Below are 17,318 nucleotides of genomic sequence, written 5' to 3' on the forward strand. Positions count from 1 at the left end.
AATATAGGGTCTGTACAGTGATAATAAAAATTAAAACAGGTTAAAAGGACAACCCCTTAAAATTTAAAATGTCGGCCAGGAGGATTGAAAATTAAAACTACGATTGGGCCAGGCCAGCTAATTGGAACAGGTGGGTCTTGAGTTTCTTGCGGAAGGAGCGGAGATCGGTAGTAGTTCTGATGTCGGGGGGGAGGTCATTCCAGAGGGTCGGGCCCATCACAGAGAAGGCCCTACTCCTGGGCGCCGCCCGCTGGCATTGCCTAGTGGACGGCACCCGGAGGAGTCCCTCCCTGTGAGAGCGAATTGGTCGCAGGGATGTATGGGGTAGGATGCGATCCCGCAGGTAGCTAGGTCCTGTGCCATGGAGCGCTTTAAAGGTGATAATCAACACCTTGAAACGCACCCGAAAAGCCACAGGTAGCCAGTGCAGCTCGCGCAGGAGAGGTGTTATATGGGAGTACCTAGTACATCCCATGATTACCCGCGCGGCTGCATTCTGGACCAGCTGCAGCCTTCGGGTGCATCTCAAGGGGAGCCCCATGTAGAGAGCATTGCAATAGTCCAGGCGGGACGTCACAAGCGCATGGGTGACTGTGTGAAGGGCGTCCCGGTCCAATGGGGGCGCAATTGGCGCACCAGGCGAACCTGGTGGAACGCCCCCCTTGCCACGGCTGTCACATGGTCGTCCATCGACAGCCGAGCATCCAGGAGGACGCCCAAATTGCGCGCCCGTTCCACGGGGGCCAGTTGTTCGCCCCCGATGGCCAGTGATGGGACCCACTGGTTGAACCGGGGCGCCGGTATCCACAGCGACTCCGTCTTGGAGGGGTTGAGTTTGAGTCTGTTGCTTCCCATCCAGACCCGTACGGCCTCCAGGCACCGGGACATCACTTCGACGGTCTCGTTGGGGTGGTTCGGGGTGGAGAAGTTCAGCTGAGTAACATCAGCGTACACATGGTACTCAACCCCAAAACCACGAATGATCTCACCCAGCGGCTTCATGTACGTGTTGAACAGGAGAGGCGAGAGGACCGACCCCTGTGGCACCCCACAAGTGAGTGGCCTCAGGGTCGACCTCTGCTCCCCTGCCAGCACGCATTGCGTCCGGCCAGAGAGGTATGAGGAGAACCACCGCAAGACGGTGCCCCTCACCCCCAGCCCCTCCAGACGACGCAATAGGATACCATGGTCGATGGTATCAAAAGCCGCTGAGAGATCTAATAGGACCAGGATGGAGGAGCAACCCCCGTCCTTGGCCCTCCAGAGATCATCCACCAACGCGACCAAGGCTGTCTCCGTGCTGTGACCGGGCCGGAAACCGGACTGGCGCGGGTCTAGATAATCAATTTCCTCCAAGTGGCGTGGGAACTGTTGCGCCACCACACTCTCTACAACCTTTGCCAAAAAGCAAAGGTTGGAGACAGGACGATAGTTGGTTAACATAGCTGGATCCAGGGAAGGCTTCTTGAGTAGGGGCCTCACCACCGCCTCTTTCAAGGCGGCCGGCAAGGACCCCTCTCTCAAAGAAGCGTTGACTAACTCCTGGAGCCAGCATCGTGTAACCTCCCAGGATGCCAGTATAAGCCGGGAGGGACACGGGTCCAGTAAGCATGTAGTGGCTCGCAGTCGCCCACGCAACCTGTCCATATCATCGGCAGCAACAGAGTCAAACTCCTCCCAGAATGGTCCCTCAAGACTCGCCTCCGACGTCCCCCCCTGGACTACTGGGAGGGACCCACTCGCTACGGATTTGAGCGATTTTGTCCTGCAGATATTCCCCAAATTCCTCTGCTCTACCCTGCAAGGGGGGCTTCCCACGGCCTCTGCAAAAGGAGGGAGCGGGTCACCCGAAACAGGGCGGCAGGGCGGTTATCTGCGGGCGCAATAAGAGTGGCGCAATATTGACGCTTGGCCACTCTTAATGCCACAAGGTAGGTCCGTAAATAGGCTCTTACCTGTGTTCGGTCAGATTCAGAGCGTGAAGATCTCCATTTGCTCTCTAGGCGTCTCTTGCGGCGCTTCATCACCCTTAGCTCCTCGGTAAACCAAGGGGCCAGGGTGGCTCGCTGCCGCAGGAGAGGCCGCAAAGGCGCAACCCGGTCCAAGGCCCCGGCAGCCGCATTGTTCCACGCGGCCACCAGGTCCTCCATCCGGGAGCGGGTCAGGGCTACAGGAAATGGCCCAAGCTCCGTCTGGAACCTTTCAGGTTCCATCAGGCGCCTGGGGCGGAACCATCTAGGACCTTCTGGTTCCACCTCCCCGCGATGGGGGGTAGCGCCTGGGAAGTCGAGCTGGAGAAGTGAGTGATCTGACCATGACAGGGGTGTAATAGCTAAATCCCCTATTCCCAGATCACTCTTCCACTGGCCGGAGACAAAAATAAGGTCCAGCGTGTGGCCTTCCTCGTGTGTGGGCCCCTGAATTATTTGGGTCAGGTCCATGGCTGTCATGGAAGCCATGAACTCCCGAGCCGCCTCGGATGACTCGCCTATCGACGGCAGGTTGAAATCCCCCATAACCAATAGCTTGGGGGTCTCAACCGCCATCTCTGCAATCATCTCGAGGAGCTCAGGCAGGGCCGCTGATGCATAGCGAGGAGCCAAGTATACAATCAGCAAGCCCAACTGTCTCCCTGGGCCCCACTTCACGCCTAGAGACTCACACCCGGATATCTGTGGCACAGTGAACTCTCTCGGCTCCAGATCCTCCCGTATAATCACCGCTACCCCGCCACCCCTACCCAGGGCCCGCGGCTGATGGAATGCACGGTATCCTGGTGGGCATATTTCCACGAGGGGTAAACCCCCCTCGTGGCCCAACCAGGTCTCCGTTATCCCTGCAAGGTCCGGCACCCCCTCCGAGATCAAATCATTAATGAGGGGGGCCTTATTGACAACGGACCTCGCGTTGCACAACATCAGCCTCAGGCCCTGGCTCTGTAGCTCCTGGCCACCTAGGGTGCGGGGGTTGGTACAAATGACCGGGCGTGTCCAACGGCTACGGTCTCCCAACCAACTGAAGAGTCTTCGTCTATCCTCGCACCCACCCCTCCCTACGATCGTTGAAATCAAAAGACCCTCCGATGGAACAGTATTCTCCCTCCCCTCCCCAGCTCCGCTCACTTCCCTCCCGACCACACCTGTTCGCCTGGCACTAACCCCTCCCTTGGCCGAGCTAACCCTCCCCCCCACCCTGGAACCCACTAAAACATTTAAAAAACATTTGACTAAAAACCCCCTAAGTCTCCGCTTCCTCCACCTCTCGCGATTAATAAATCCATCATCAAGGTGGGCCCTCGAGAGGGCGGAGGGCCACACCTGCGAGAGGGGGGACTCCCGCAGTAAAATCAGGTCTGACCTCAGATACATGGTAATGTTAAAAATTCAGCAGGGCCTAAGATCTGTGCTGAAGATGTTCTGGCATGTATGCCATTAGTCCAGTGTAGTTTAAAAGGCCAGGGCTCCAATGCGGGAGGAGGTTGTCAAGAGTCAGTAGACCACAGTCCTAGATGGGGGGGGATGGTAGGCTGGTCAGATAGTCAATAAATGGGGGCTGGTGGGTGGTCAGTGGTGGGTGGCGAGGGGCAGATAGTCTATTGTTGGTAATGAGCGGGGGGCAGATGGTCAATAAAACGGTAGGGTCATAGAAGATAAGGAGGTGATCCACCGGGCGCACACAGATGGTAAACAGGGGCAGGTGATTAGTAAATAATCAGCAGGGGGGTAGGTGGTCACAATCAAGGAGGCAGCTAGCAGGAGGCAGATGGCTCCTCTGCCAAACCTGGCGTTGAAGCCTCCTGCCAGTCACCAACATGCCCCCTGGTCCCTGCCCGGCCTCCAGTGTCACAGGCCTCCCTCTTCCTACCAGGCCTCCGGCGCTTCGTTCCTGCCATGGCCTACATCCGCCGTTCGTGGCTCCCCGCATGTTCGGCGCCTCCGCCCGTCTCCAGCCGCCGCCGCCGCCGCTCGGGTCACCGCCGCTTCAGGCCCGGCGTCTCCGCCCGCTGCCGCTCGTGGCTCCCCGCATGTTCGGCGCCTCCGCCCGCTGCGGCCAAGTGATTTTATCACTTGGCCAATCCCAAAATTGTCCCATCTTCCTTTGCTTGAAGTCCAGCACTTACCAATTACATACATACTCTTGAAGCAACATGTCTGTTACTCCAGCCCTTTTCTATACACTGTTTACCTTGTTTAATGCATCCTTACCACAGAAAAGTTTCAGGAAGTGATGCACTAACCACAGAATGATTATTGTCAGGCACAGAAGACCAGGTCCACATGTGCAGGTCCAATTAAACTGATTTATTGTTAATCATGCCTATGCACAGGAATCTTCTCAAGTTTAACACCTGCTTGGAGTTACATAAGGGTCAGTGGAATTCAAGGGAGGTTATAATCTTAGTTCACTTGTGGCTATGTAGGCAGTCTAGGCTGATCCGTCTTTTAACTCTGCCTCCATGTTCTATCACTCCTACTACATTTATCTACAGAACTGGTGACTTCTAGTTGGAGTAGAAAGTATTGGGCTAATTGAAGAAATTGTTGGGCATGATCCTGGCAATTCTCCATGAGACTTTTATTTCCAGTAGGTTTGGGCCAAAACTACTATTTTGCTTCGCAGATGGGTTGGTTTCATGCTGTCTCATTTTGATTTTTCCAACAGAGCTGAGATTTCCCAGCCATCATTTGTTTGAGCAGCGGAGCCCCCCTCCACCACCGCCTCCCCTTCTTAACAGTGTGCATCCTGTGCCCAGCCAAAACTCACTCCCATTCAGCCAGCCTGGACCAGGTTTCAGCCAGCAGGGCCAGCAACCAATGTTTCCAAGAGAAAGGCTGGTAAGGCCAAATCTGCAGCCCCAGGGCCCTATGGGAATCCTTCACTTCAGCCAGCCTGGAGCAGCCAATGCACGGCCTTTTCTTCCCCCAAGGCAGTCCTTCCTGCAGATACCAGGGCAGCCGTTCTTAACCCCTCTCACCCAAGCCGGCATGCAGGTATGTAATGATCAGGACAGCCCTCCTCTCTGTCATGTGCTCCTATGACCATTGTAGCCTGAACTTTCAAAGTCTGTGTAGGTCCTCCAGTATAGTTGTTCCTCCTTATTTTTCCCTTTTTGCAGGAGCATGATTTTAGATAGTAATACAGATCTGCTATCCAGTTACTTTTTAAAAAAGATGGCAACTCTCTTGTCTGGTACTTGGGAGAATATAACTAGTTTCTACTGTGCCTTTTTGGTTCTACTATCAAACCATTTTTTATGTAAAATAGTAATTTCTTTGCTATTTCAGGCTAAGAGTAAAGTGAGTTGTGGATATTGACTGGCCTAACATAGTTATGCTGTTAGAGTGATTCTGGGAGTTGTAATCTCAACCTATTGGGAGTGTGGCATTTGTGTGTGGGAAACTCTTACGGGTTTAGTCTTAGCTCAGAACATACATTGCATAAGCAGAATGCTGAGAGAAGCTCCTTTGTAAACAGAGCTTGAATGCTTAGCATTTGAAGCAATTTAAACATGTCTTTTTATTATTGTGCCAAGCATAACAATATTACTCTCATTAGTGGCCACCACTAATTGAATTATTAATTTTAATTTTAATTTTATTAAATTTATAGACCGCCCCCTCTCCCCAAAGGGACTCGGGGCGGTGTACAGACCACAGTAAAAACAATATACAAAAATTAAATATTTTTAGAAACCCATAAAAACAGATTAAATAATAGGCTGTACAGTATAGTTAAAAATTAAAACAACCTAAAAACCTACCCCTAAAAATTTACAAAACAGGCTAGAGGGACACAAAACTACAGTTAGGCCAGGCCAGCTAAGTTGAACAGGTGGGTCTTGAGTTTCTTACGGAAGGAGCGGAGATCAGTAGTTATTCTAATATCAGTAGTTATTCTAATATCTAATTATAAGGGCTAGCTGCTTCAAAGTGAAGACATTAAAAAGTGTTGATTTTTGTGAAGCTGTTCACAGACCTGATGGGATTAGAAAAGTTTGTAACATGGCATTGTTACATATTCCTTGGTTTCCTAAATTGATTTACTCCAGGAGAGATACTGAAGTCTATTTCATGAAAACAAGTTTCTGTACTGTGAGTCACTTAATCATGCATCTAAAAACATTAGGTCTGGAACACTACAAGGCTTAGAGCTCCCTCTCTTGGTACTTTGCTTTCTTCTATGAAAGCTTGAATAACAAACACCAGCTTTTAGTAACTTATTTGAAGCATATTTTAGAAAGATTCTGTATTTTATTATCAAAAGCATTCAAATTCCAGTTGTGATCTTCACCTTCACCCCCAAAAGGAGAAGCGCCAGTATAATACCTTCATGCAGGAAAGCCCTTAGTGTAATTGAATTTATCAGATTAGAACTTGGTGGGAAATGGGCTGTGCAGCTCTTTAGATCTGAAGATTGAAAGTTGGTCAGAGCAAACAGGTTCAAACTTTAAAGTAGACAGTACAGGTAGTCCTTGACTTAACAACCACAACTGGCCCAAAATTTCCATTGCTATGCAAGGTGGTTGTTAAGTGAATCATGCCTGAATTTACAACCATTTTTCCCACAGTTGTAAAGCAAATTACTGCAGTTATTCCATGAATCACACAGTTGTTAAGCAAATCCAGCTTCCCCATTGACTTTGCTTGTTGGAAGTTGGCTGGGAAGGACACAAATGGTCACATAACCCCAGGATTCTGCAACTGTCTTAAATACTTGCCATTTGTCAAGCACCTGAATTTTGATCATATGATTGTGGGGATGCTGCTATGGTCAGAAGTTTGAGAGCCAGTCATAAGGCACTTTTTCAGTGATGTAACTTCAAATGGTTGCTAAACAAATGGTTGTAAGTCAATTACTACCTGTAATATCTTTGTCCTAGATTACCAAGATTCTGCTGCTGTCTCTAATCCTAGGAAAATGTATTTTTTAAAGAGTTGTAGTCAGCTGCCATATGTGCCAAAGCATTTTTTTTGTCTTCAGCTCCCAATTTCTGAAATACTTTACTTTCTGTTAGATGCTTTTTGTTTCCTTGTTAAGTGCTGATTCTGTCTTGCAGTCAGAGAATAAGCCTGACCTCGCAACTGCCATGTTTTCAAATGTACAGGGTCATTTGCACCCTCCTATGCAGCCACAGCGTCCACAGCCACCACCACAACATCCACAGACGCCCCAGCAGCACCCCCAACCACCCCAGCCTCACCATCAGACGCACCAGTCCCACCACCAGCACCACCTTCTGCCTGTGCCTCCCCAGCCTCTGATTCCAGTGGCCCCATCCCAATTCAGGCTGCACCTACAGACTTCACAGCAACAGCTAAGTGGCAACTGGATGCAGTGCCAGCAACAGCAAGGTCTGGTAAAGGCCAGGCATGTAAGTGTCCTTTCCATACAGTGAAAAACATGGGCTCTTATTGGGCAGGGGCAAGACCTGAACAAGTCATCTTTGAAAAGGTATGAGTTCTGATCTCTCTTACTGCTTGCCCCATCTACTCCCTCTGTTTGTATTTATTTATTTCATCTTTTCTACCCCACCAAATTAATAGACTCTAGGTGGCTAGAATCTGTGTAACATTTTCAATTTTAATATTTATTTATATCCCACCTTTATTATTTTTATCCCACTATTCCTCTGGGAATTTACAGGAAGTAGGGCTGGGGCTGTCCACTAGTTGTTACTTATTTAAATGTATTGGCTGCCGAACTCCAATGGACTTTGGGTGGTATATGAAAGTAGGGGTGAAAAAACATAAACACAGCAAAAAACTTTATATAATGGATATCAAAAGTCTACACACTCCTGTTAAAATGCCAGGTTTTTGAGATGCCCACTGTGTCAAGATGGGCAGCCCAGATAAAAATAATCTAATAAACAGCAAAGCAAAACAGGGGTCTTAGGCAAATCATAAACATCAGCCTCAGGTCTGGGACCAAAGCCAGATTTTCAAAGCTTTCTAGAAGCCTAGGAGAGTGCATTGTCCTTGGTCCCACACAATGACAAGGTTTGATAGGGGGGATCTGGAGCACACCCACTGTGCCAGTACCTACTGGGTTTGCAGAAACTATTGGAGACCACTGATCTCTCAGATACCCAAACTGTATACAGTATACAAATTATAGTTATGCCAGATGAACTCTTTCAGGTAAATTAGACGAAGAGAGTTGACCAGTTATCTCTATAGAAGAGTAGGGGGTTGAACCAAGACCCCTTGGCCCATGTCCACTCTCTTAAACACTGAAAATTGCTCTGAGGATAATTGTGCCTTACCAGCTTGCCTTTCCTTTCTCATTCCACACTCCCTTCTATATCCCTTGTGAACTATATTTTAATTTAACTCCCATTCACTCATCTATTGACATATTAGATTGGTATGGAATAAAATCAAGCTACCACCATATAGGTAAGTGGTTGTCTTTGAGTTGAGTGGTACTCTCAAGTGAAAGATGCTCATTCATCCCACCACCAGACCTGCCCCACCCAAATAAGAGAGCTTGGAAAGAAAGGAGCTGGGGCAGCTTTCACTGGTAGTTTTGTAACCCCCCTCCCCCAGGGAGTTGTGAGTAAGGTTGAAAGAAAGAAAATGTCTTCCTCTTTCTAATAATAAAAGAAAACACAAAGACAGTTTAAAAGCAGCAGCTTTTAATTTACAAAAGTGTAGTTTACCTGAAGGGGGTTATACCACATAATTCCCAATACACATACTGGCACCCAAAGTACTTACAGTATTTATTAGAAGACACGTAGCAAAGAGAAGCATGGATCAACATCACAAAAATAGTACGTTTAAATAAAGTAATAATAAGGTAAGCTCATCTGAAATGGGGACTGAGCCTACTGGAATAATAGTTGTGAAACTATAAACCATCAGAATAGAGCTGGAAGGGACCTTGGAGGTCTTCTAGTCCAGCCCCCTGCTCAAGCAGGAGACTATATATCCGTGATGGCAAACGTCTGGCACGCATGTCACAGGTGGCACGCGGAGCCATATTTGCTGGCACGCCAGTCGTCAGGTCCGGTGTGCATGCACAAGCTGGCCAACTCATTTTCAGCCTTCCAGAGGGCCGGGGGAGGCTGTTTTCGCCCTACCCAGGCTTCAGGAAAGCCTCCAGAGGCTGGGGAAGGTGAAAAACCTTCAACAAGGTTTTTCACAAGTTTGACAAGTTCCGGTTGGCTCATTGGGGCTGTTTTTCGCCCTCCCTAGCCTCCGGAGGCTTTCCTGAAGCCTGGGGAGGGTGAAAAACGGCCCCAACGGGCCAACCGGAACTTCGGGAACGAGCTTGCGGCTGGCCCTTTGTGGCCGTTTTTTGCCTTCCCCAGGCTTCAGGAAAGCCTCCTGAAGCTTGGGGAGGGCGAAAACGGATCGTTTCCTAACTTCTGGTTGTCCTGTTGGGCTTTCCTGAAGTCTGGGGAGGGAGAAAAACAGCCCCAATGCCGGAAGCTCGGAAACAATTCGTTTCCTGCTTCCAGGGGGCTGTGGGAGGCCGTTTTCACCCTCCCCAGGCTTCAGGAAAGCCTCCAAAGCTTGGGGGGGGGTGATCATGTGGGCATGCGTGTGGGTGGGTCATGCACACATGCACAGGTGGGCGGGGAGGAGTGAATTGGTGTGGGCACACATGGACGCGCGATAGTGCACGCAGCCACAATTTTGGCATGTCATAAGAAAAAAGTTCGCCATCACTGCTATATACCATTTCAGACAAGTGACTGTCCAGTCTCTTCCTAAAAACCTCCAGTGATGAAGCACCCACAACTTCTGATGGCAAGCTGTTCCACTGGTTAATTGTCCTCAATGTTAGGAAGTTTCTCCTTAATTCCAGGTTGCTTCTCTCCTTGATTAGTTCCATCCATTGTTTCTTGTCTTTCCTTCTGGTGCTTTGGAAAATAAGTTGATCCCCTCTTCTTTGTGGCAGCCCCTCAAATACTGGAATACTGCTATCATGTCATCCCTAGTCCTTATTTATAAAATGGTACTAATACTTCACTAATATTTAAGTGATTGTCCACTAGGACTCCAAGGTCCCTCTCACAGTTACTGTTTTTGAGACAGGTTTCACCTAATCTGTATTTGTACCTTTGGTTTTTCCTTCCCAGGTGTAAAACCTTGCTTTTCTCCACATTAAATTTCATGTTGTTGGATAGGGCCCATTGTTCAAGTCTGTTGAGATCCTTTTGGATCCTGAGCTTTTCTTTTGGGGTGTTGGCTATTCCTGCCAGCTTAGTGTCATCGGCAAATTTGATGAGTTCCCCTTCTATTCCCTCATCTAAGTCATTTATGAAGATATTGAAGAGTACCGGGCCTAAGACGGAACTTTGTGGCACGCCGCTGCTTACTTCCCTCCATGTAGATGTAGTACCATTAAGGACTACTCTGGTTTCTCAGCCAGTTACAAATCCATCTAGTGATGATGCTGTCTATCCCACATTTTTCTAGCTTACCAAGAAGTAGGTTGTGGTCTACTTTGTCGAATGCCTTGCTGAAGTCTAAGTATACTATGTCCACAGCATTTTGCTAATTAAGTCACTTTTCCAAAGAATGAAATAAGATTGGTTAGGCATGATCCGTTTTTAACAAACCCGTGCTGGCTATTAGTTATAACTTTATTTGTTTCTAGATGTTCGCAGATCTGGTTTTTGATCATTTTTTTCCAGTATCTTCCCAGGTATTGATGTTAGGCTGATTGGTCTGTAGTTTCCTGGGTCTGTCGTCCCCCCACCCACCCCCCTTTTTGAAGATGGGAACCGCATCTTTTCCAATCCTCTGGTAGTTCCCCAGTGCTCCAAGATTTTTGAAAGATATGGTACAATGGTTGTGAGATAACATCTCCCATCTGCTTCAGAACTCTGGGATGTAATCTGTCAGGTCCCAATGATTTATATTCATCAAGATCAGATGGGTGTTCTCTAACCATCTTCTTGCTTATTTTAATATTTATTTCTAGTCTGTCTTTTACAGTTATGTTTTTGGTAGGTTGGGCTATAGTTTCTTTTTGCATGAAGACAGACTGATGCAAAAAAATGAGTTAAGCAGTTCTGCTTTCTCTCTGCTGCCTGTTACTTCCTTGCCATCTTCTCTCTTAAGTGGACCTACTGTTTCCTTGACTTTTTTTTGTTTATATGTTGAAAGAAACTTTTTTTTATTAATTTTGAGTTTTGTTGCAAGTCTTTGTTTATTCTGAGCCTTTGCTTTCCTGACTTCATCTTTGCATATTTGGGCTATCTGCTGATGTTCTGCCTTAGTTATGTGTCCCTTTTTCCATTTTTTGTACTTGTCCTTTTTGTCTTTCAGTTTATCAGAGAGATCTTTGTGCAACCATACTGGTTTCTTCTTGGATTTCCTGTTTTTCTTTTTCAGTGGCATTGTGTTGGACTGGGCTTCGATGATCATATTTTTCAGAGTTTCCCATGCTTCTTGAGTCATTTTCCCCTTTAGGATTTTCATCCATGGAATTTTAATTAGGCTGTCTCTGAGTTTGTTAAAATCAGCTCTTTAAGACACTGCTTGGATTATGTTCAATTGCTTGTATTTGCATTACAGTGGGGCAAAAAAGTATTTAGTCAACCACCAATTGTGCAAGTTCTCCCACTTAAAAAGATGAGAGAGGCCTGTAATTGGCATCATAGGTAGACCTCAACTGTGAGAGACAAAATGTAAAAAAAAGACCAAACAATCACATTGGCTGATTTGGAAATAATTTATTTGCAAATTATGGTGGAAAATAAGTATTTGGTCACCTACAAACAAGCAAGATTTCTGGCTCTCACAGACCTGTACCTTCTTCTTTAGGAGGCTCCTCTGTCCTGCACTCATTACCTGTATCAATGGCACCCGTTCGAACTTGTCATCAGTATAAAAGACACCTGTCCACAACCTCAAACAGTCACACTCCAAACTCCACTATGGTGAAGACCAAAGAGCTGTCAAAGGACACCAGAAACAAAATTGTAGACCTGCACCAGGCTGGGAAGACTGAACCTGCAATAGGCAAGCAGCTTGGTGTGAACAAATCAATTGTGGGAGCAATAATTAGAAAATGGAAGACATACAAGACCACTGATAATCTCCCTCGATCTGGGGCTCCACGCAAGATCTCACCCCGTGGGCTCAAAATGATCCCAAGAACGGTGATCAAAAATCCCAGGATCACACGGGGGGACCTAGTGAATGACCTGCAGAGAGCTGGGACCAACGTAACAAAGGCTACCATCAGTAACACACTACGCCGCCAGGGACTCAGATCCTGCAGTGCCAGACGTGTCCCCCTGCTTAAGTCAGTCCATGTCCGGGCCCATCTGAAGTTTGCTAGAGAGCATTTGAATGATCCAGAAGAGGATTGGGAGAATGTCATATGGTCAGATGAAACCAAAATAGAACTGTTTGGTAGAAACACAACTCGTCGTGTTTGGAGGAGAGAGAATGCTGAGTTGCATCCAAAGAACACCATACCTACTGTGAAGCACGGGGGTGGCAACATCATGCTTTGGGGCTGTTTTTCTGCAAAGGGACTAGGACGACTGATCCGTGTACAGGACAGAATGAATGGGGCCATGTATTGTGAGATTTTGAGTGCAAACCTCCTTCCATCAGCAAGGGCATTGAAGATGAAACGTGGCTGGGTCTTTTAACATGACAATGATTCCAAACATACTGCCCGGGCAATGAAGGAGTGGCTTCGTAAGAAGGTCCTGGAGTGGCCTAGCCCGTCTCCAGATCTCAACCCCATAGAAAACCTTTGGAGGGAGTTGAAAGTCCGTGTTGCCCAGCGACAGCCCCAAAACATCACTGCTTTAGAGGAGATCTGCATGGAGGAATGGGCCAACATACCAGCAACAGTGTGTGCCAACCTTGTGAAGACTTACAGAAAACGTTTGACCTCTGTCATTGCCAACAAAGGATATATAACGAAATATTGAGATGAACTTTTGATACTGACCAAATACTTATTTTCCAGCATAATTTGCAAATAAATTATTTCCAAATCAGCCAATGTGATTGTTTGGTCTTTTTTTTTTACATTTTGTCTCTCACAGTTGAGGTCTACCTATGATGCCAATTACAGGCCTCTCTCATCTTTTTAAGTGGGAGAACTTGCACAATTGGTGGTTGACTAAATACTTTTTTGCCCCACTGTATATTGAATTCCAATATGACATGGTCACTCTCATCCAAAGTTCCGGCAACTTCAACTCCCTGGATCACTTCTTCTCTATTAGTAAGAATTAGGTCCAGTATAGCTTTTCCTCTAGTTCCCTCTCCTACCTTTTGGATGATAAAGCTGTCAGCTAGGTTGGTTAGGAATCTGTTCAATCTCCCACTTGCTGCAGAGTTTGTCTCCCAGTTGATATCAGGGTAATTAAAGTCTGCATTACTACTGTGATTTGTTTCCTACATACATTTGTTAGTTGTTTAGCAAAAAGTTGATCTATTTCTTCTACTTGGTTGGGTGGCCTGCAGAGGTGGGATCCTACCGGTACGGTACGGCATGGCAGAAGAGGTAGTAAAAATCTGGTGTACCTTTCCAAACCGGTAGCAATGGTGGCCTGGCCATGCCCCCGTACTGGTTCCCTGGTCACAGCTCGTTCGCCCTGCCCAGTCTTTGCTCTGCAGCTTGCCTGCCTGAAGCGCTGTGCCCCTGATCTGGCTGCCAGGTAAGCCTGCGAGTCGTGGCTTAGCTAGCTGCCCCTGCCCCCTTCCCCACGGCCCTACCATGCTTCCCTGCCTCCCACGTGGCCTTCCCGGTGTCCCCGTGGCCAACTTGCGAAGGCAGGCAAGCGGAAGGCTGCTGCTCTGTTTCTGCAAAGGCAGAGGCCCCCCCCCCCACTGCAGGGGGATCCAAAGAGAGTAGGAGGATGCAGAAAAGGCTGCTTTCCACCGGGCCCGCGTGCCTCTCGTGCCAGCTCCACGGGGCTTCGGGCTCCAAAGCAGCCCACTGGCTTCCCACCCAGACACCTGCCTGCTCCTCAGTCGCCACGGCGCTTACCGCCGGCAAAGAAGTGGAGCAAGAGGCAGAAGCCACTGGAGGTTGGGTGGGGGGCAGTCCCTCACGTGGGGAGCGGGCCGTGGCCGAGTCTCCTTCCCCCTGGAGCGTCGGATTCCACAGGTCGAGTTCCCAGAGTAGCGCCGGTGGTCAGACAGGGCGATCTTCAAAGAGAGCAGGCAGGAGCCTAAAATTTTGGTTGCTAAGCAAGAGTGTTGTTAAGTGAGTTTCACCACATTTTACAAGTTGGCCACGCCCCAATTTTTGAAACCCACCCCTGGCGGCCTGTAGTATATGCCTATAGCAATGTCATTCTTTTTTCCTTTTATATTGACCCATATGGATTCTAGGTAGTTTTCATCCTTGGTTTTGTGGATTTCTGTAGAGATGTAGTGATCTTTTATATATAATGCAACTCCACCTCCTCTTTTGTTAGGTCTGTTTTTTTTAAATAGTTTGTATCCTTCCATCAGTGCATTCCAGTCATAAGTTTCATCCCACCAGGTTTCAGTAAGGGCAACTATATCATATCTGCCTTCATGTACTAATACTTCAAGTTCACCCTGTTTGTTACCTAAAATTTGAGTGTTCGTGTATAGGCATTTGAGTCCTCTGTGGAACTTAGGTATGTTTCTTATATCTTCTACTTTGTAACTGGGTTTTCCAGCTTTTCCATCACTCACTACTTCGTTGTGTTTTTTCCTTTTTTCTTCTTCTTTCTCTTTACTCCCTACCTCCTTATATGATTGGTTATCTAGTGTTTTACTACTATTAGGTTTTTACTAATAAGACTCTAGTGTTTGAGCACTTTGAAAATAAAATCGAAACTTATAAACCCAGTCCAACTGATTACTTACAACTGATCCTGGAACTCTGGATGCCATTGATTCTTTGCTGAGTTCTGGAAATTTCTCATTCCATATTACTTGGAACAGGGGAGTCTTTTCCTTCCCCCAGACAGACCTTGAGATAAGATATCTCTAGCAAAGTTCTTTCTGGCTAGTTAACTTCAGGACAGGAGTGGGGCAGGGGTGTAGGAGAACTGTTTCATTTAATTTAGCCAAATGGGCCTCCTAGCTTTCCTTACTAGAGGGGGAAGGTTGTATTGCCTGTACATCAATTCTGCTCTATTAAGGAACCCTGAATTTTGACTTGTTCGAGAAATTTGTTACAGGATAAGTTTTTAATAACTTTTTTTCTTTCAGAACACACCAACACAAAGCATTGTAAAACGTCCAAACCAGCAGCTCCAGTCATCTACCCCAAGGAATAGTAATTTGCGTGAATTGCCAATAGCACCTTTGCATTCTGTTGAGGCTGCTAACAACCAACGAACTTCAGCTCCTGCTGCTCAAGTGAAACCTATTACTAGCACACCACCTGTTACAAGGCCTGTTACAGGTGTCAAGAACCAACTGGGAAGAACTGAGACCAAGCCTAGAGCAGTTATGCCCATCACTCAACCTAAAACGCAGATCCAATCTGAACCAAAGGTAGGGGTTCTATCTTGCAAAGGCCCATTGGATACTCATCTTCAATTCAGCAGTGGGTTTGATCAAAGGTCACTTGAAATAGATTGTACTCTTCTGTACTTGTGTTCTAGTTTTATTACCTGCCAAAATATGTTATTTTTAAATGGTCAGAATTTTTTTTAAAAAGATTTAACCTACCATTCAGGAAGAAGAGGTGTTTGTTAAGCCTCAATGACTATTAAATCTGAAAGGTACTTTTGTATATACATAAAAAGTCAGATTACTATTTTGCATATGTCGAAAAGTATACAGCCTGAAGTATCCTGTTGCATTGCAAATGGAAGCTAAGGAAAACTTCCCACTCCCTGTGATGCACCATGGATAAGTGTGTCAGCGTGAACTAAACAAGCTAGCGCTCTTTGGCAGCCAAATAACTACTTTGTACTAACATTGTAGTCTGTTGACTAATTTTAACATTGGCATATGATTGATTGATTGACTGATTGATTGATTGATTGATAGATAAATAAATAAATAGATAGACAAATAGATAGATAGATAGATAGATAGATAGATAGATAGATAGATAGATTAAAACAGTACAAACTCATGATGCCCCAATTAATAAGTTCCAAAACAGAACCATATCACCAACACCAACCAAGCTCACCTAACTGCCCCCCCCCCCACAAAAAAAAAGCCTCGAAGAACAGACATGTCTTCAGAGTCCTACAAAAGGCTAACAGGGTTAGGGCCATCAGAATCTGCCGTGGGAAGCTTTTCCGCCAGGCAGGTGCAGCCACAAAGGAGGCTTTCCTAATCCCAATTTTACAGTACATTTCTGCAGATCTGCTTGCTGTCCTCCCTTTCTCGCAGTCTTTCCAGTGAACTTCACTGTCCTCTCCATTTTCGCAACCTTCCCCCAATCTGTTTGCCCAAGTGGCCCATAGTCATCTTATTTGTCAATTCAATTTGAAATAAGAGACTTTTGTCTTATGAAAGTAGCTCTTGAAGTGCATGTTAGTTCAGGTGCTGTGCTGCATTCTCGTTTCTCTGCTTTCTCCAAAGCTGCTGCTTTTGTCTGACAAGAAAATTTTCTTGATCCATGTTGTTTTTCAATAACGCTAGTCTCATTTATGAATCTGTTCTGGTTGTTCATTTATTTATTTAGCCTAAAACAATGGGGGGGGGTTTTAAATGTAAACAATGTATATTTAGGATTTCTACACATTCTACAAAAGGTATAGTCACAGTTTCACTTAGTGATTAATATTATGTCTCTTTCCTCTCCGTTTTTTCCATTTTCTTGTAACTGTTTACTGAATGCATACTGTTATACTGTTTTCTTAGCAGTATATCATCAGTATTCCTTAGTGGAAATTCTATATAGATAATATAACCATTTAAATTTATTGTCAAAGAAAAGTATATTTATTATACAGTATATATGGTTTGTAGCTTTCTGTAGGAGTGAAGACTGCTGTTTTACACTATATTGCCAAAAGTATTCGCTCACCCATCCAAATAATCAGATTCAGTTGTGAGCGAATACTTTTGGCAATATAGTGTATTTTAAAAGCAGCAATTCACATTACAGGTAGTCCTCAATGTAAGAGAACAATTGACCCCGAAATTTCTGTTATTAAGTGAGACATTTATTAAGTGAATTTTTCCTCATTTTACAATCTTTCTTGCCACAGTTGTCAAGTGAATCACTGCAGTTAAGTTAGTAACCCGGTTGTTAAGTGAATCTGGCTTCCTCATTGACTTTGCTTGTTAGAAGGTTGCAAAAGGTGGATCGCATGACCTTGGGACACAGCAATGGTGATAAATATGAATCAGTTGCCTAGCATCTGAATTTTGATCACGTGA

At 46.2% G+C, this 17,318-nt stretch overlaps 1 protein-coding gene across 4 annotated transcripts in view; it reads left to right on the forward strand.

Moving 5' to 3' along the window:
- LOC309400851 (RNA-binding protein 33-like) overlaps positions 1-17,318 on the forward strand; it is a 379,136-nt gene that overhangs the window by 283,920 nt on the left and 77,898 nt on the right. For 2 of the 4 annotated variants that reach the window (XM_081969557.1, XM_081969559.1), the window contains exons 12-14: positions 4,663-4,991; positions 7,058-7,372; positions 15,180-15,467. In XM_081969557.1, the coding sequence (XP_081825683.1) occupies positions 4,663-4,991; positions 7,058-7,372; positions 15,180-15,467 (932 nt within the window). The remainder of the gene's footprint in view (positions 1-4,662; positions 4,992-7,057; positions 7,373-15,179; positions 15,468-17,318) is intronic. The other 2 variants (XM_081969558.1, XM_081969560.1) reach the window with 1 other exon arrangement.

Source organism: Natrix helvetica (assembly GCF_964273705.1).
Source record: "Natrix helvetica genome assembly, chromosome: W".
NCBI classification, from domain to species: Eukaryota; Metazoa; Chordata; class Lepidosauria; order Squamata; family Natricidae; genus Natrix; species Natrix helvetica.